Here is a 16,580-nt window from a genome sequence, read left to right as displayed (position 1 = left end):
ACTTTTTCTCTTTATACATCATCGTCTCTCGTTGAGAAAAACCCTCCTCATGTTTATTCATCACAGGAGGCGGAGCAAAGAGGAAGCTGCCTGATTTCACAGAAATCATGTGACCGACAGAGAAAGAGTGGGAGGTGTGTGTGTGTGTGTGTGTGTGTGCTGGTATGTGTGTTTTTACTTTCACTTTTGCAGAGAAACTGTTTCTGGGAAATGGGCTGATTTCTTTTTTTTTCGTGATCTCTGGGTCAAAGGTCACCTCTCATGTCCTGAAGAAACAGCGAAAATGGACGCGACGACAAACCACATCTACAAAGTATTTACCTGCTGTGTACTAAAGGTGACATTGAATGCTCGTATCGCACATATATGTTAGTTATGGAGGTCTACTTACATATATTAACTTGTTTTCATGGTCACGTATATGTTAGTTATGGAGGTCTACTTACATATATTAACTTGTTTTCATGGTCACATATATGTTAGTTATGGAGGTCTACTTACATATATTAACTTGTCTTCATGGTCACGTATATGTTAGTTATGGAGGTCTACTTACATATATTAACTTGTTTTCATGGTCACATATATGTTAGTTATGGAGGTCTACTTACATATATTAACTTGTTTTCATGGTCACATATATGTTAGTTATGGAGGTCTACTTACATATATTAACTTGTCTTCATGGTCACGTATATGTTAGTTATGGAGGTCTACTTACATATATTAACTTGTCTTCATGGTCACGTATATGTTAGTTATGGAGGTCTACTTACTTATATTAACTTGTTTTCATGGTCACGTATATGTTAGTTATGGAGGTCTACTTACATATATTAACTTGTTTTCATGGTCACGTATATGTTAGTTATGGAGGTCTACTTACATATATTAACTTGTCTTCATGGTCACGTATATGTTAGTTATGGAGGTCTACTTACTTATATTAACTTGTTTTCATGGTCACGTATATGTTAGTTATGGAGGTCTACTTACATATATTAACTTGTTTTCATGGTCACGTATATGTTAGTTATGGAGGTCTACTTACATATATTAACTTGTCTTCATGGTCACATATATGTTAGTTATGGAGGTCTACTTACATATATTAACTTTTTATGGTTAATATATATGTGAGTTATGGAGGTCTACTTACATATATTAACTTGTTTTCAACAATATATATATATGTTAGTTATGGAGGTCTACTTACATATATTAACATTTACATTTACATTTACTTACATATATTAACTTGTTTTCATGGTCACATATATGTTAGTTATGGAGGTCTACTTACATATATTAACTTGTTTTCATGGTCAAAAACCTCCTCGTCGCTGCAAACGAGCCGATAGAAATATCTCCTCACTGATGCTCTCGTCAGCCGCACTGTTTCAGACCAAAATCACACCCCCAGAACACGGACTGTGTTGTGATTGGCCAGCCAACGAGAGCTTTCCCACTGTCCTGTGATTGGCCAGGTACCTGGAAGTGATGTAATTAGCACGTCAGCTCTCAGATACACAGCTCCCCCTCTGGCACGATGGTTGCTTTGCATCTCAGCAGCTACAACGAGAGTAGTTCTTCTTCCTCTGCGGTTGAATGTACGCAACCGGATGTGCCCGGAGTAGTGCCCGCACCAGGAGGAGCTACGGTGGTGAGGATTCCTGATGACATCATCAGCAAACGGAAGTGCCTTTCTCAGCGGAACAGAGCAAAAACGGTGTATGACCATCAGGTTATGCTTAGTTTTCGCAAATTCAGTCTTTCCGACTATGTAATTTTAGAAACCCAGATCACATTACAAAGCCTTGGTCTGCTACACCAGTCGGACCCAGCGGCCTACAAAGCAGCGGAGTCTCCCACCAGCACAGTCCGCCTACGGAGACACCGGAGGAAACAGCGGGAGGAAACAGAAGCGCGGTTGTCGCGGCGGACTTACAGCTAAGCTAAAAGCTAACCCATTCCGATCGCCGCTTCCCTCCTTCCTGCTCGTCAACGTACGCTCCCTTAAAAGCCAACTGGACTACCTGAAGCTGGACTTAACCACCAAAAGGGAAACAAGAAACTGCTGCATCCTCATTTTCACTGAGACGTGGCTAAACTCATCTGTCCCTGAAGCAGCCATTAGCCTGGACGGGCTAACAACATTCAGAGCCGACAGGAGCCACGTTCTCACAGGTAAAACCCGAGAGGGTGGCATTTGCATCTACACTAATAACAGCTGGTGTAACAACGCTACCCTGGTCTCCAGTCATTGCTCTGTGGACATTGAGTTTGTGATTGTGAGATGCAGACCCTTCTATCTGCACAGGGAATTCACCACCGTCACCATTGTTGCTGTGTACATTCCACCCAGCGCTAACACCAAACAAGCGCTAAGTAGCCTCTACAGTGCCATCAGTGACATGCAAACCACACACCCTGAGGGCGTTTTCATTGTTGCTGGGGACTTTAACCAGATTGCTTACAGATTTCTTTCCTGTTTTTTTGCCCTACTTTTATATATATTTATATACATACACACTTTTTTTTTTTTTCTTAAGTCATAGTATACAGTAAGCTACCTCAAAATTCAATGCTGTGTTGTTGGTTTTTATCCGGTTGCCAAGCAACGGAATTTCAGTTTTAAACATAGCCAGTTTTCACTGCTATGTTCTCTGTGCAATGACAATAAAAAGAAGTCTAAGTCTAAGTCTTTCCGCTTTGCAGAGCCCAGGAAAACAATAAAACCCTATTTTCTCAGCAGTGGCTGAACTGTTTGTTCTGGAACTTGTACGTTTCATAAATGAGGTAATGACGCAGATACACACAAAAAAGTTGTTTCTTTTTTGGTCCCCAAAAACTTCAAGAATTTTAACAACATTTTGTGAAGTTTGGTAAAAGTTTGGTAAACACTGTTTTAAATAATAAACTGTGGTAAAACATGAACAAAATAAGAATCAGGACAAAGAAAAGAATGCGTGTGCAGTGAGATATGAAAAGTTCAAACATAATAATGATGTACAGGTGCTGACATTTATCTATTTATATGTAACTCGGTTTTACTGTGTTTCTTCATCACAGATAGTCTGTTTATCCTAATCCCGCCCCCTCCCTGAAGCCACACCCATCTCAGCGAGTGTGTATAAAGAAGCGACAGCTCACCCTCCTGTCATGAGCACACCCACACACACACAGATCTGGTAAGTTTCACTTTGATTCTTTGGCTGTTTTTTTTTCTTCCAGAGGAAACAAATGTTTGTTTTTACTTAACAGCCGTTTAAAGTGTTATTTCATTATTTCCTTTAAGGTGTTATGATTTATGTATACATTTTGGGCATTTAATATTCCACCACCAAAATATGCCTTAATTATCTATCTACTGTATATACATACACTATATATACAGTGTGTGTATATATATATATACACGTTACATTACATGTCATTTAGCAGACGCTTTTATCCAAAGCGACTTACAAGGGAATTGAGCATATATTTAGCATTTATGTTTACTTTTTTAACAAAATTGTATAATGTGTTATTATTATACTAACTATTATAAGTGTACATTATAATAGACATGTGTATATATAGGCACATGTATACGTGTGTCTATGCGCGTGTACATATATGTATATGTATTCATACGTATATATGCATACTTGGGGTGTGAAGATACACTCAGCTCACGAGAACGAGACCAGATTTTAAGAAAACTACAGACAAAATATATGACTGGAACAACCAAGTTGCACATGCATTTGGAAATGTTTTATTATAACTCTCTACATACATGATGTAAGGATAAGCTTTTAATAATCTTCTTCCACAAATTGAAACTAAAACTAACATTTATAAGTCCCCAGTCATTGTTGATTGTGTGGGCTGTAATTGTGATGTAGCTTTGCGTACCTCTCGATGTCCAACCGTCTGTTATGGCGATGCTTTCTGCGTCTTTCAGGACCTGTACAACCTTGCACTTGGACTCTCCATAGAGGTCCGGGATCACTGTGCGGGTAAAATGCGTGCGTGATGGGATGGTGTACTTTGGTTCCAGTGTGTGGAGGAGTCGCCGAAATCCTTGATTTTCTACCACAGAAAATAGCCTCATATCTGCTGCGATGAAAACACATATGTCTCTCGTGCTCGTATTGGCCGCGGTGTACGGCATTATTTTCATACAATGCGTGCATATTGTCCGTGTCTTATCAGTCACTCTACTGCCATTTCTCATTTCCGCCGGGTACCCAAAATGCTGCCAAACAAACGATTTGAAAGTGGCGGGGGCATCTTCAATGGTAATACCGGTGCTTTCCGACGTCATTCTGGCTGCTTGCTGCTTCCTCTCCTTCTCCTCCTCTTCTTCTTATCCTTCTCCTTCTTTAGGTTCTGGCAGGCTAGACGTAGCAAAGGCGCATTACTGCCCCCACATAGACATATATACGTAGACGCCTCATTGAGCAGGTTGGTATATATATATGTACATATATGTGTATATGTATATATGTGTGTATATATATATATATATATGTGTGTATATGTATATATATACATATATGTATATATGTTCATCAATGTCAACCCCCTCCCTGTATATATATATATATATATATATACATATATATGTATATATGTTCATCATTGTGAATATAAAAACTATGAATCAAAATCAGTTAAATGTAAACGTTAGGGCTCTTTTTTCAGAAAACCCTCAAGTCACATCTACATTTCAGGATCTGGTTATTATAGTCATGGACGTAATTTTGATTTCAGAAGTGGGGGGGACACAAATATTTTTAATAAAACTCTAATCTTTCAGTTCACGGTGTTTTCTAGTAGCTCTTCTAGTTTTTTATTGCTACTTTTAAGTTTAATGTTCCCTTTTTTGGTTTGACTGGTTGTAAAGCATGTAGCAAAACATTATAACCCAATTCTGTGTTTCACCTTGTTAGTCAACTTCACTCCAACTCCAAATTTTACACTTATTTATGGAATATATTCGATGTACGATTCAGCGCTCAGTGCAGCGTCTATGTATATATGTCTATGTGCCCCCACAGGTCACAAATAGAATCTTGTGAGACAGATTTTTAACGCGACGAGAAATAGCACGAGATCTCGTTCACACCCCTAATATGTATATATGCATACACACATGTATATATGCAGAGAGAGAGTTGATCATAATCTGAATCTTTGTTGTTTTTCAGATCTGGAGTTGAACTTTGACCTGAACACACAGAACACAGGTTAATGCAGTTTTGTTGTCGTTTAAATTCTCTTCTTCTTCATTTATAATTTGAACTTTTCAAAATAAAAGTCTCAGTTTCTAGTTATCCATTAAAAAAAAATTACTGTTTTCAGAATAAAAGTCTCAGATTTCAGTTATCCATTTAAAAAAAAAAAACACCTTACCATTTTCAAAAAAAAACTCAGTTTCTGTTTATACATAAAAAAGAACTGTCAGTTTTCAAAATAAAAGTCACTGTTTCTGTTAATCCATAAAACAATGTAGTTTTTAAAATAAAAGTCTCCTTTTCTGGTAATCCATCAAATAAAGTACAATTTTCAAAATGAAAGTCTCCTGGTTATCCATTTAAAAAAAGGTACCTTTTTCAAAATAAAAATCTCAGATTCCGGTTATCCATTAAAAAAAACACTTTACCGTTTTCAAAATAAAAGTCTCAGTTTCTGGTTATCCATTTAAAAAAAATGTCTCATAGTTTTCAAAATAAAAGTCTCAGTTTCTGGTCATTTAAAAAAGACTGTCATAGTTTTCAAAATAAAAGTCTCAGTTTCTGGTTATCCATTTAAAAAAGACTCATAGTTTTCAAAATAAAAGTCTCACTTTCTGGTTATCCATTTAAAAAAGACAGTCTCATAGTTTTCAAAATATAAATCTCAGTTTCTGGTTATCCATTTAAAAAAGACTGTCTCATAGTTTTCAAAATAAAAGTCTCACTTTCTGGTTATCCATTTAAAAAAGACTGTCTCATAGTTTTAAAAATAAAGTCTCAGTTTCTGGTTAACCATTAAAATGTGTCAAATAAAAGTCTCCATTTCTGGTAATCCACAAAATAAAGTACCATTTTCAAAATAAAAGTCTCAGTTTCTGGTTATCCATGAAAAACCTACAATTTTTAAAATAAAAGTCTCAGTTAGTGTTTGTCCAAACAAAAAAAAACAACCACCTAGTTTTTAAAATAAAAGTCTCAGTTTCTGGTTATCCATAAAAAGAACTGTGCCATAGTTTTCAAAATAAAAGTCAGTTTATGGTTATCCATAAAAACTGTGCCATAGGTTTCAAAATAAAAGTCTCAGTTTTTGGTTATCCATTAAAAAAACCTCTATCATAGTTTTCAAAATAAAAGTCTATTTCAGTTTCTGGTTGTCCACAAATGAATCCAACATGTCTTCTTGACATCATCAGTAAACAATAATGACTCAAACTGAAGAATTTTATAGAGTTTATTTTTCATGGCTGCTACAGATGTGTGCATGACTTTGTTTTACAGATTCACTCTGAAGACCACGGCACAATAACAGATGAATGGATGAGTCCGCCTGGTAACAAAGACTCACCCTCTCCAACGACGTGCCTCTGCTACAAATTGGTTTTCAGTCATAGATAAAACAAACTCACCGTCACCACAATGAATCTGTTGAAGAAGATCTCGTCTTTCTTTTCGCCACCGAATAATCCTGAACACCAAACGCCACCTGTTGGTGTCCCTGATTCCAAAACATTTGTTTACATTCCACCGGAGTCAGAGAGAGTTCTACGGCTTGCCGATGTCGTACGACAAAAAAGCACGTCGCTGGAACCCAACACTGGGCCCCTCCCCATTTTCAAAATCCCTCTGACTAAGGAAGACATCAACGTGGACGGGTGCAAACGTTTCCGTTTTGGAAACGAGTCCGTCAAACACAATCGCACCATCATGGTTCTTGGAGCAACTGGTGCCGGCAAGTCGACGCTCATCAATGGCTTCATCAATTACCTGTTAGGCGTAGAATGGGAAGATAATTTTCGGTTTAAATTAGTCGATGAAGGTCACGCGATAACACAAGCTGTGAGTCAGACGTCTGAGGTCACCGTGTACAAACTCAACCACCAGGAAGGTTTTAAGACCAACTTCTCGCTGACCATAGTCGACACTCCAGGCTTTGGAGACACCAGAGGCATCGTAAGAGACAAGATGATTGTCGAGCAGCTGCGTAATCTCTTCTCCGCTAACCTTGGAGTCAGTGAGATCGATGCTGTGTGTTTCGTAGCTCAGGCCGCGTTAGCACGACTCACACCCACGCAAAAATATGTTTTTGATTCAGTTCTTGCAATCTTTGGCAAAAACGTGGCAGAGAACATCAGGGTTCTGGTGACATTTGCAGACGGACAACGTCCACCAGTTCTGGAGGCGATCAACGCCTCAGGCGTCCCTTGTCCGACAACACCTGAAGGACTGCCCGTTCACTTCAAGTTCAATAACTCGGCACTATTTGCCGACAACAAATCGTCCAAAGCAGAGAACATGAATTCGGACGACCAAGACGGAGACTTTGATAAGATGTTCTGGAACATGGGCATGAGAAGCATGAAGAGGTTTTTTGTTGCCTTGAATGTGATCGATACGAAAAGCTTGACGATGACAAAGGACGTCCTCAGAGAAAGACAGCAGCTGGAGATTTCAGTCGACAGTTTGCAGCAGCAGGTGAAGATCGGGTTAGCCAAGCTCGAGGAGATAAAGGAAACGGCTCAGCAACTCAAAGAGCACGAGGCCGAGATCAGCAGGAACAAGGATTTTGTGATCACGGTCAGAGTAACAAAGCCGTTTCAGGTTGATATTTCAGGAAGTGGAATTTACCTCACCAACTGTCAGCAGTGTCACTTCACCTGTCACGATAATTGTATCTACGCAAACGATTCCGATAAAATACGTTGTTGGGCAATGGCGCCAAATGGTTACTGTAATCAGTGTCCAGGTAAATGTATCTGGAATGTCCATTATAATCAAAAGTACAAATTTGAGTACAAGGAAGTCGTGGAGAGCAAAACAGTGAAAGAGCTGGAAGAGAAATACCTCCAAGCCACGCAGGCGAAATCTCCTGTTCAGGCCCTGATCGATCGGCTGAGAGCGGAGTACGATCTGGTGCAGGCTGAGGTGGTCAGACTCATGGAGAAGTCCGCCGGGTGTCTGAACCGACTAAAAGAGATTGCGCTGAAGCCAAATCCTCTGTCCACACCAGAGTACATCGACATGCTCATCGAGGGAGAGAAGTCTGAGGCCAAGTCCGGCTGGAAACAACGAGTCCAGTATCTGATCGGCATGAGAGAAAAAGCAGAGTACATGGCTAAAGTGGACCGAGGAGAGGAACTCCTTCAAAGTTCACCTACCGATCTGGACTGTTTTAATCCAAATCAACCAGACAACAGTGTCAACCAAAGTGAGTCTGATGCCGAAACCAGATCCGAGGAGGCAGAGTCTGATGCCGAACCAGACGAGTCTGATCTTGATTTAGATCTAGACCAGGATGAGGATGAGGAACATTTTGCTGTTACTGGTAATGAAAGTGAAAATGAAGACGGCAAGAACGTTTGTATGATAGTCTCAGACGAGACAGACTCCGATGAAGACCCGAAGTAAAATGGCTGACGCACAGAAGGAATATGGACATTTATGGATCTGTGTCAAACGTAAAATTCAGCTCTAAGACTTTGAGTCACACAGCACTGAAGCTACAGTAGCGACAGTAGCTACATTACTGCAGGTACTGAAGCTAATGTAGCTACTGATGCTACAGTAGCTACATAAGCTTCAGTAGCCACAGAGCTGTTTCACTTTAATGTCACTGCATTTATTTTTACAGTTATTTTACAGCAGAATCATTTGACAGATGAAATAAGTGGTATGGTTTTTGATCAAGTCCACAGTTTTTAGTTCTGTAAATGACTTAAAATAATGAATCAATATGCAAATGTAACCACTGCCTTAAAAGACCACAAGAGGTCGCCAAATGATCATTACAATGAATATACATACATATACAATTCAGAAACTATATATGTATTTATACATATATGTATATATATATATATATATATATATACACATATATATATATATATATATATATACATACAGTATATATATATAGTTTCGGAATTTCTACATATTATTTGTGTTCTATATTAGGTCCTAATCTACAAATAAATAAAATCATCACTTGTAATTTTTACATTTCTAAATATTACTGTGTCATTGACTTGTGTTCCTATATTTATGACTTCAATGATTAATTTCTGTGTTTAAATGTTCAGTAGAAGGTTATGGCCTTATAAATGTAAAGATACCGGAACACATTTAAATATATATATATATATATATATATATATATATATATATATATATATATATATGAATAACTAAATAGAGAAATAGAGACATTCCATCCACTTTTATTTATTATTCTTTTATTGAATTCTTGAATACGTCAGAAACAGAATTAATAAAAAGAATTAATAATTAATAATTGTGATGATGTGCAGCTCAAGCGAGGAAGAAAACAAACATCAGTTACAGAACAAATAATTAATTAAATTAATTAAAACAGTGAGAGACGATATTAAACATAAAAATATAAAATACTTTGTTTGGCAGCAGTGGACTCACGCAACTGAGAACAATAACTGTCCACCACGTCCACAGAGGAAGGAAGTTTGACACCTTGTTTGTCCACATGTGACACAAACACATCTTCATCTTCTTCATCTTCATCACTCTTTAATGTCTGCTGCTCTGAGTTGATCATCGCGTCGATCAGATCACAAACTTCAGGCTCGTGACACACAGTCGCAGTTTGAAGATCCCAAACTGATGGCTGAAAAACAAACTTTATCTTTATATACTTCAGTGTTCACATTTATTATATTTGTATATATATATATATATTTATATATACAGTTGAAACCAGAAGTTTTACATACACTATATAAAAAGACACATATGCTTTTTTTCTCACTGTCTGACATGAAATCAGACAATCACTTTTCCTGTTTTAGGTCCGTTAGAATTATCAAAATTATTTCTATTTGCTAAATGTCAGACCAGGCACACCTGAAACACACTGCTTCTTTGTGTAACATCATGGGAAAGTCAAAAGAGTGTGCCACGTTCATCTGTTCAAACAATTATACGCAAGTATAAACACCATGGGAATGTCCAGCCTTCATACCGCTCAGGAAGGAGACAGGTTCTGTGTCCCAGAGATGAACGTGCTTTGGTCCAAAATGTGCATATCAACCCAAGAACAAAAGCAAAAGACAGTGTGAAGCTGCTGGCTGAAGCTGGTAAGAGTGTGTCATTATCCACAGTGAAACGACTACTGTACCGACATGGGCTGAAAGGCCACTCTGCCAGGAAGAAGCCATTACTCCAAAAGAAACATAAAAAAGACAGATTACAGTTTGCAAATGCACACAGGGACAAAGACCTTCATTTTTGGAGACATGTCCTTTGGTCTGACAAAACTAAAATCAAACTGTTTGGCCATAATGACCATCGTTACGTTTGGAGGAAAAAGGGGGAATCTTGCAAGCCTGAGAACACCATCCCAACTGTGAAATACGGGGGTGGCAGCATCATGTTGTGGTGTGTCTCTAATTAACTCAAATGTTGTCAATAAATAAATAAATAAACCTATCAGAAGCTTCCAAAGATATGACATCTTCATATGGGCTTTCCCAAATTGTTTAAAGGCATAATAATCTTAGTGTATGTGAACTTCTGACTTTGAAGAAAGGAATAAAAAAAAAAAATTGTCTAAAAAAATCCTTCTCTCATTATTCTGACATTTAACAAATAGAAATAATTTTGGTAATCCTAACGAACCTAAAACAGGATAAGTCTGATTACATGTCAGGCAGTGAGAAAAAAAGCATATGTGTTTTTATATATAGTGTATGTAAACTTCTGGTTTCAACTGTATATACATATATATACATATATATATATATATATATATATATATACATATATATGTATATGTGTACAGGGTGTCCATAAAATCTCTTTACAATTTAAAAAATGTATTACAAAGGCAGTTGATATCTTAACAAGATTTGTTTTAATGTAATCACATTGAAATTGTATGTTTCACACACTGCATGTTTGTCAGTTCCTCAATCAAACATTTCCAGACCGGTGGATTGGAAGGGATGGGCCAATTCCTTGGCCACCACGTTCACCAGATATCACTCCCCTGGACTTCTTTATACATATGTATATATGTATATATATATATATATATATATATATATATATATACATATATGTGTATATATATATATATATATATATATATATATGATACATACATATATATACAGTGCTGTGAAAAAGTATTTGCACCCTTCCTGATTTCTTATTTTTCTGCATGTTTATCACACATAAATGTTTCACATGATCAAACAAATTTAAATATTAAATAAAGATGCCGTTTTTAAGTTATTTATTTAAGAGAAATTAAACCCCTGTTCTGAGGCTGACTCCGCCCAATGCCTGATTTTAAAAATCTACAAAAAGTGGGCAGGGAGTTATCGGTGAGTGGGGGGGAGAAGCAGTGAGTGAGCACCACGGGGGCGTGACGATTGCTGCTGTATTTCCAGTACAGTGGCCGACAAGGGCAAACGCACTGCAATGACCCAAAACACATGCAGGAGGAGAAACGAGCTGCATATTCACAAACGCTGCGTAGTCCCAAAACACCGGCAAGTCCCAAAAACACCAGCAAGACCCAAAACACCAGCAAGACCCAAAACACCAGCAAATCTTAAAACGCCATCAAGTCCCAAAACGCCGGCAAGACCTAAAACACCAGCAAGTCTCAAAACGCCAGCAAGACCAAAAAAGCTGGCAAGACCTAAAACACCAGCAAGTCCCAAAACGCCCGTAAGACCTAAAACACTAGCAAGTCTCAAAACACCAGCAAGTCCCAAAACGCCGGTAAGACCTAAGACACTAGCAAGTCTCAAAACACCAGCAAGACCGGAAACACCAGCAAGTCTCAAAAGACCAGCAAGTCCCAAAATGCCAGCAAGACCGGGAACATTTGCGTTTGTCCCTCTTGGCAAACGCAAATGTTTCTGGTTGTCCCTCTTAGAAATTAAGTCTTTTGACCAAACAAAAGTTTAACTTTTGGAAGGTGAGCGCCCGTTACATCTGGTGTAAAAGTAACATTCTGTTTGACAGAATAGTCAAACATGGTGGTGGTAGTGTTCTACAGCAGGACAATGATCCAAAACACTCCAGCAAGTCCACGTCTGAATGGCTTAAGAAAAACTCAATGAAGGACCTTAAAAAGGCGGTTCACGCTCAGGAACCCTGCAATGACTGAATTCACACAATCAGAGCCGGCCCTGGGCATAGGCAGTATAGGCAAATGCTAGGGGCGCCGTCATCCGCAGGGGGCGCCGAAAACGGAGAAAAAAAAAAAAAAGTCTAATATTTACATTTGTTTAATCATGTGAAACATTTACATGTGAGATCTGTTAGTACTGTGTGGACTGGACATGTATTAAATATGTGTTTATACAGAACTGACTTATTGTTCATTTCAAATATATATAAAGTTTGTCAACTACGTTCTTATTTTAGTCAAACTGAAACGTGTGTTTGTTCCTCACCAGCGACAGCGGATGTGGATCTTTCTGGAAATAAGTTTGACAGAAGTCACAGTGGACGACGACGGAGAAGATGGCGGACAAGAGGACGGACATGAGGACTATGGTCACCGTCACTGTGGTCACTGTTCTCCACGCAGGACCTGTGAAGGTCAATGCAGATCAGTGAAGGTCGGTGACAGTCAGTGACGGTCGGTGAAGGTCAGTGAAGGTCAGTGAAGGTCGGTGAAAGTCAGTGACGGTCGGTGAAGGTCAGTGAAGGTCAGTGAAGGTCGGTGACAGTCAGTGACGGTCGGTGAAGGTCAGTGAAGGTCGGTGAAGGTCAGTGACGGTCGGTGAAGGTCAGTGAAGGTCAGTGAAGGTCGGTGAAGGTCAGTGACGGTCGGTGAAGGTCGGTGACGGTTGGTGAAGATCAGTGAAGGTCGGTGAAGGTCAGTGAAGGTCAATGAAGGTCAATGAAGGTTGTGACGGTCAGTGACGGTCATTGAAGGTCGGTGAAGGTCAGTGAAGGTCATTTTAGAAATCGTTGGTGCTAACCTGAACCTGGGATGACGTCACAGTGAGTGTCGGTGCTGTTGCTCTGGAGCTGATTCTCCAGGATGAGCCGCGCTCGCACGCAGTACTTCACTCCCTCCTGCAGGTCAGCGATGTTCAGTCCCGCCTGCTCAGCTGCTATTGAGTAAACGTCAGCCTGGAGAGAGTGAGAGACTTCTGAGGTCCGATTGTTTATATGAATGCAGTTACAAACAGGAAAAAAGGAAGGAAGATGTGACAGATAAGAACAGTCAGTCATCATCTACCGCTTTATCCTCCACCAGAGGGTCGTGGGGAGTGCTGTGCCAATCTCAGCAACATCGGGCGATAGGCGGGGTATACCCTGGACAGTTCGCCAGTCCATCGCAGGGCCACATACAGAGACAGACAAACAACCATTCACTCTCACACTCACTCCTATGGTCAATTTAGAGTGTCCAATTTACCTAATCCCCACATTGCATGTTTTTGGACTGTGGGAGGAAGCCGGAGAACCCGAAGAGAACCCACGCACACACGGGGAGAACATGCAAACTCCATGCAGAAAGGCCCTTGTTCGGGGCTCGAACCCGGGTCTTCTCGCTGCAAGGCGAGAGTGCTAACCACTACACCACCGTGTGGCCCACAGATAAGAACAAAAGAGCAAAAACAGGAAGTGAACTCTGACCTTCAGCTCGTTGCCTGACCTCCACACCGTCACCCTGATGACGGCAGAGGGAGGGACTTTGTCAAAAGACACCTGAAGGGTGTCGCCCACGGCAGACACCTTCATGTCCGGCACTGTCAGGACACCTGCAGGACAAAAAAGGTTTGTCCTTTAACACTTTAATGTTATTTGAGTAGTTATTCCTACAAAATAAAATGCATGTTTTTATGTTATTCTTCATTTTAGAAGTTATTCCTACAAAATAAAATACATGCTTTTATGTTATCTGTCATTTTAGCAGGTCCCATTTTAGCAAGTTGGAGTTGTTCCTACAAAATAAAATACATGTTTTTATGATATCCGTCATGTTAGTACTTATTCTTACAAAATAAAATACTTTTTTATGTTATCTGTCATTTTAGGAGTTATGCCTGCTAAATAAAATACACTTTTTTATGTTACCTTTCATTTTAGTAGTTATTCCTACAAAATAAAATACATGCTTTTATGATATCCGTCATGTTAGTACGGATATCATATTCCTACAAAATAAAATACACTTTTTTCTGTTATCTTTCATGTTAGGAGTTATTCCTACAAAATAAAATACACTTTATTATTTTGCCTTTTATGTTAGTAGTTATTCCTACAAAGTAAAATACACTTTTTGTTATGTTATCTTTCATTTTAGGAGTTATTCCTAATAAATGAAATACACTTTTTTATGTTATTTGTCATTTTAGGAGTTATTCCTACAAAATAAAATACACTTATTTATGTTATCTTTCATTTTAGGAGTTATTCCTACAAAATACAATACACTTTTTTATGTTACCTTTCATTTTAGTAGTTATTCCTACAAAATAAAATACACTAATTTATGTTATCTTTCATTTTAGGAGTTATTCCTACAAAATACAATACACTTTTTTATGTTACCTTTCATTTTAGTAGTTATTCCTACAAAATAAAATACATGCTTTTATGTTATCTGTCATTTTAGCAAGTCCCATTTTAGCAAGTTGGAGTTGTTCCTACAAAATAAAATACATGTTTTTATGATATCTTTCATGTTAGGAGTTATTCCTACAAAATAAAATACACTTATTTATGTTATCTTTCATTTTAGGAGTTATTCCTACTAAATAAAATACACTTTTTATGTTATCTTTCATGTTAGGAGTTATTCCTACAAAATAAAATACACTTTTTTATGTTATCTGTCATTTTAGTAGTTATTCCTACAAAGTAAAATACACTTTATTATTTTGCCTTTTATGTTAGTAGTTATTCCTACAAAGTAAAATACACTTTTTATGTTATCTTTCATTTTAGGAGTTATTCCAACAAAATAAAATACACTTTTTTTATGTTATCTGTCATTTTAGTAGTTATCCCTGCAAAATACAATACACTTTTTTACGTTATCTTTCATTCTAGTAGTTATTCCTACAAAATAAAATACATGCTTTTATGTTATCTGTCATTTTAGCAAGTCCAATTTTAGCAAGTTGGAGTTGTTCCTACAAAATTAAATACATGTTTTTATGATATCCGTCATGTTAGTACTTATTCCTACAAAATAAAATACACTTTATGATTTTGCCTTTTATGTTAGTAGTTATTCCTACAAAATAAAATACACTTTTTTCTGTTATCTTTCATATTAGGAGTTATTCCTACAAAATAAAATACACTTTTTATGTTATCTTTAATGTTAGGAGTTATTCCTACTAAATAAAATACACTTTTTATGTTGTCTGTCATTTTAGTAGTTATTCCTACAGAATCAAAAAAACTTTTTTCTGTTATCTTTCATTTTAGTAGTTATTCCTACAAAATAAAATACACTTTTTTTTCTGTTATCTTTCATTTTAGTAGTTATTCCTACAAAATAAAATACACTTTTTTGTGTTATCTGTCATTTTAGTAGTTATTCCTACAAAATAAAATACACCTTTTTAATGTTATCTTTCATTTTAGGAGTTATACCTACTAAATAAAATACACTTTTATGTTATCTTTCATGTTAGTAGTTATTCCTACATAATAAAATACACTTTTTATTTTATCTTTCATTTTAGGAGTTATTCCTACTAAATAAAATTAAAAAAAAATATTTTACCTTTGATGTTAGTAGTTACTCCTTCTAAATAAGATACACTTTTTTATTATACCTTTCATGTTAGTAGTTATTCCTACAAAATAAAATACACTTCTTTATGTTGTCTGTCATTTTATTAGTTATTCCTACAAAATAAAATACACTTTTTATGTTGTCTGTCATTTTAGTAGTTATTCCTACAGAATCAAATACACTTTTTTCTGTTATCTTTCATTTTAGTAGTTATTCCTACAAAATAAAATACACTTTTTTTTCTGTTATCTTTAATTTTGGTAGTTATTCCTACAAAATAAAATACACTTTTTTGTGTTATCTGTCATTTTAGTAGTTATTCCTACAAAATAAAATACACTTTTTTAATGGTATCTTTCATTTTAGGAGTTATACCTACTAAATAAAATACACTTTTATGTTATCTTTCATGTTAGTAGTTATTCCTACATAATAAAATACACTTTTTATTTTATCTTTCATTTTAGGAGTTATTCCTACTAAATAAAATTAAAAAAAATATTTTACCTTTGATGTTAGTAGTTACTCCTTCTAAATAAGATACACTTTTTTATTTTACCTTTCATGTTAGTAGTTATTCCTACAAAATAAAATAC

At 36.9% G+C, this 16,580-nt stretch overlaps 2 protein-coding genes across 3 annotated transcripts in view; one reads left to right on the top strand and one right to left on the bottom strand.

The window, feature by feature from the left end:
* Window positions 1-3,075: 3,075 nt before the first annotated feature.
* On the top strand, window positions 3,076-9,274 carry LOC131458290 (uncharacterized). The gene is made up of 3 exons (XM_058627263.1): window positions 3,076-3,191; window positions 5,202-5,240; window positions 6,507-9,274. The coding sequence occupies exon 3, from the start codon at window positions 6,645-6,647 to the stop codon at window positions 8,631-8,633; it is 1,989 nt and encodes a 662-aa protein (XP_058483246.1). The 5' UTR covers window positions 3,076-3,191; window positions 5,202-5,240; window positions 6,507-6,644; the 3' UTR covers window positions 8,634-9,274.
* A 197-nt stretch (window positions 9,275-9,471) lies between these two features.
* crfb16 (cytokine receptor family member B16) overlaps window positions 9,472-16,580 on the bottom strand; it is a 10,487-nt gene continuing 3,378 nt past the window's right edge. For both annotated transcript variants that reach the window (XM_058627480.1, XM_058627488.1), the window contains exons 4-7: window positions 13,869-13,993; window positions 13,205-13,358; window positions 12,671-12,810; window positions 9,472-9,867 (exon numbers count right to left, since the gene is read on the bottom strand). In XM_058627480.1, coding sequence (XP_058483463.1) covers window positions 9,613-9,867; window positions 12,671-12,810; window positions 13,205-13,358; window positions 13,869-13,993 — 674 coding nt within the window. In that variant the 3' untranslated portion in view covers window positions 9,472-9,612. The remainder of the gene's footprint in view (window positions 9,868-12,670; window positions 12,811-13,204; window positions 13,359-13,868; window positions 13,994-16,580) is intronic.

Source organism: Solea solea, chromosome 1, assembly GCF_958295425.1.
Source record: "Solea solea chromosome 1, fSolSol10.1, whole genome shotgun sequence".
Lineage (NCBI taxonomy): Eukaryota > Metazoa > Chordata > Actinopteri > Pleuronectiformes > Soleidae > Solea > Solea solea.
The sequence above is the reverse complement of the archived record's forward strand: the minus strand, read 5'-3'. Positions and strand labels throughout refer to the sequence as shown.

Bases quoted from the DNA above. Each gene is read 5' to 3' on its own strand.
- LOC131458290 (XM_058627263.1), top strand. From the start codon at position 6,645: ATGAATCTGTTGAAGAAGATCTCGTCTTTCTTTTCGCCACCGAATAAT.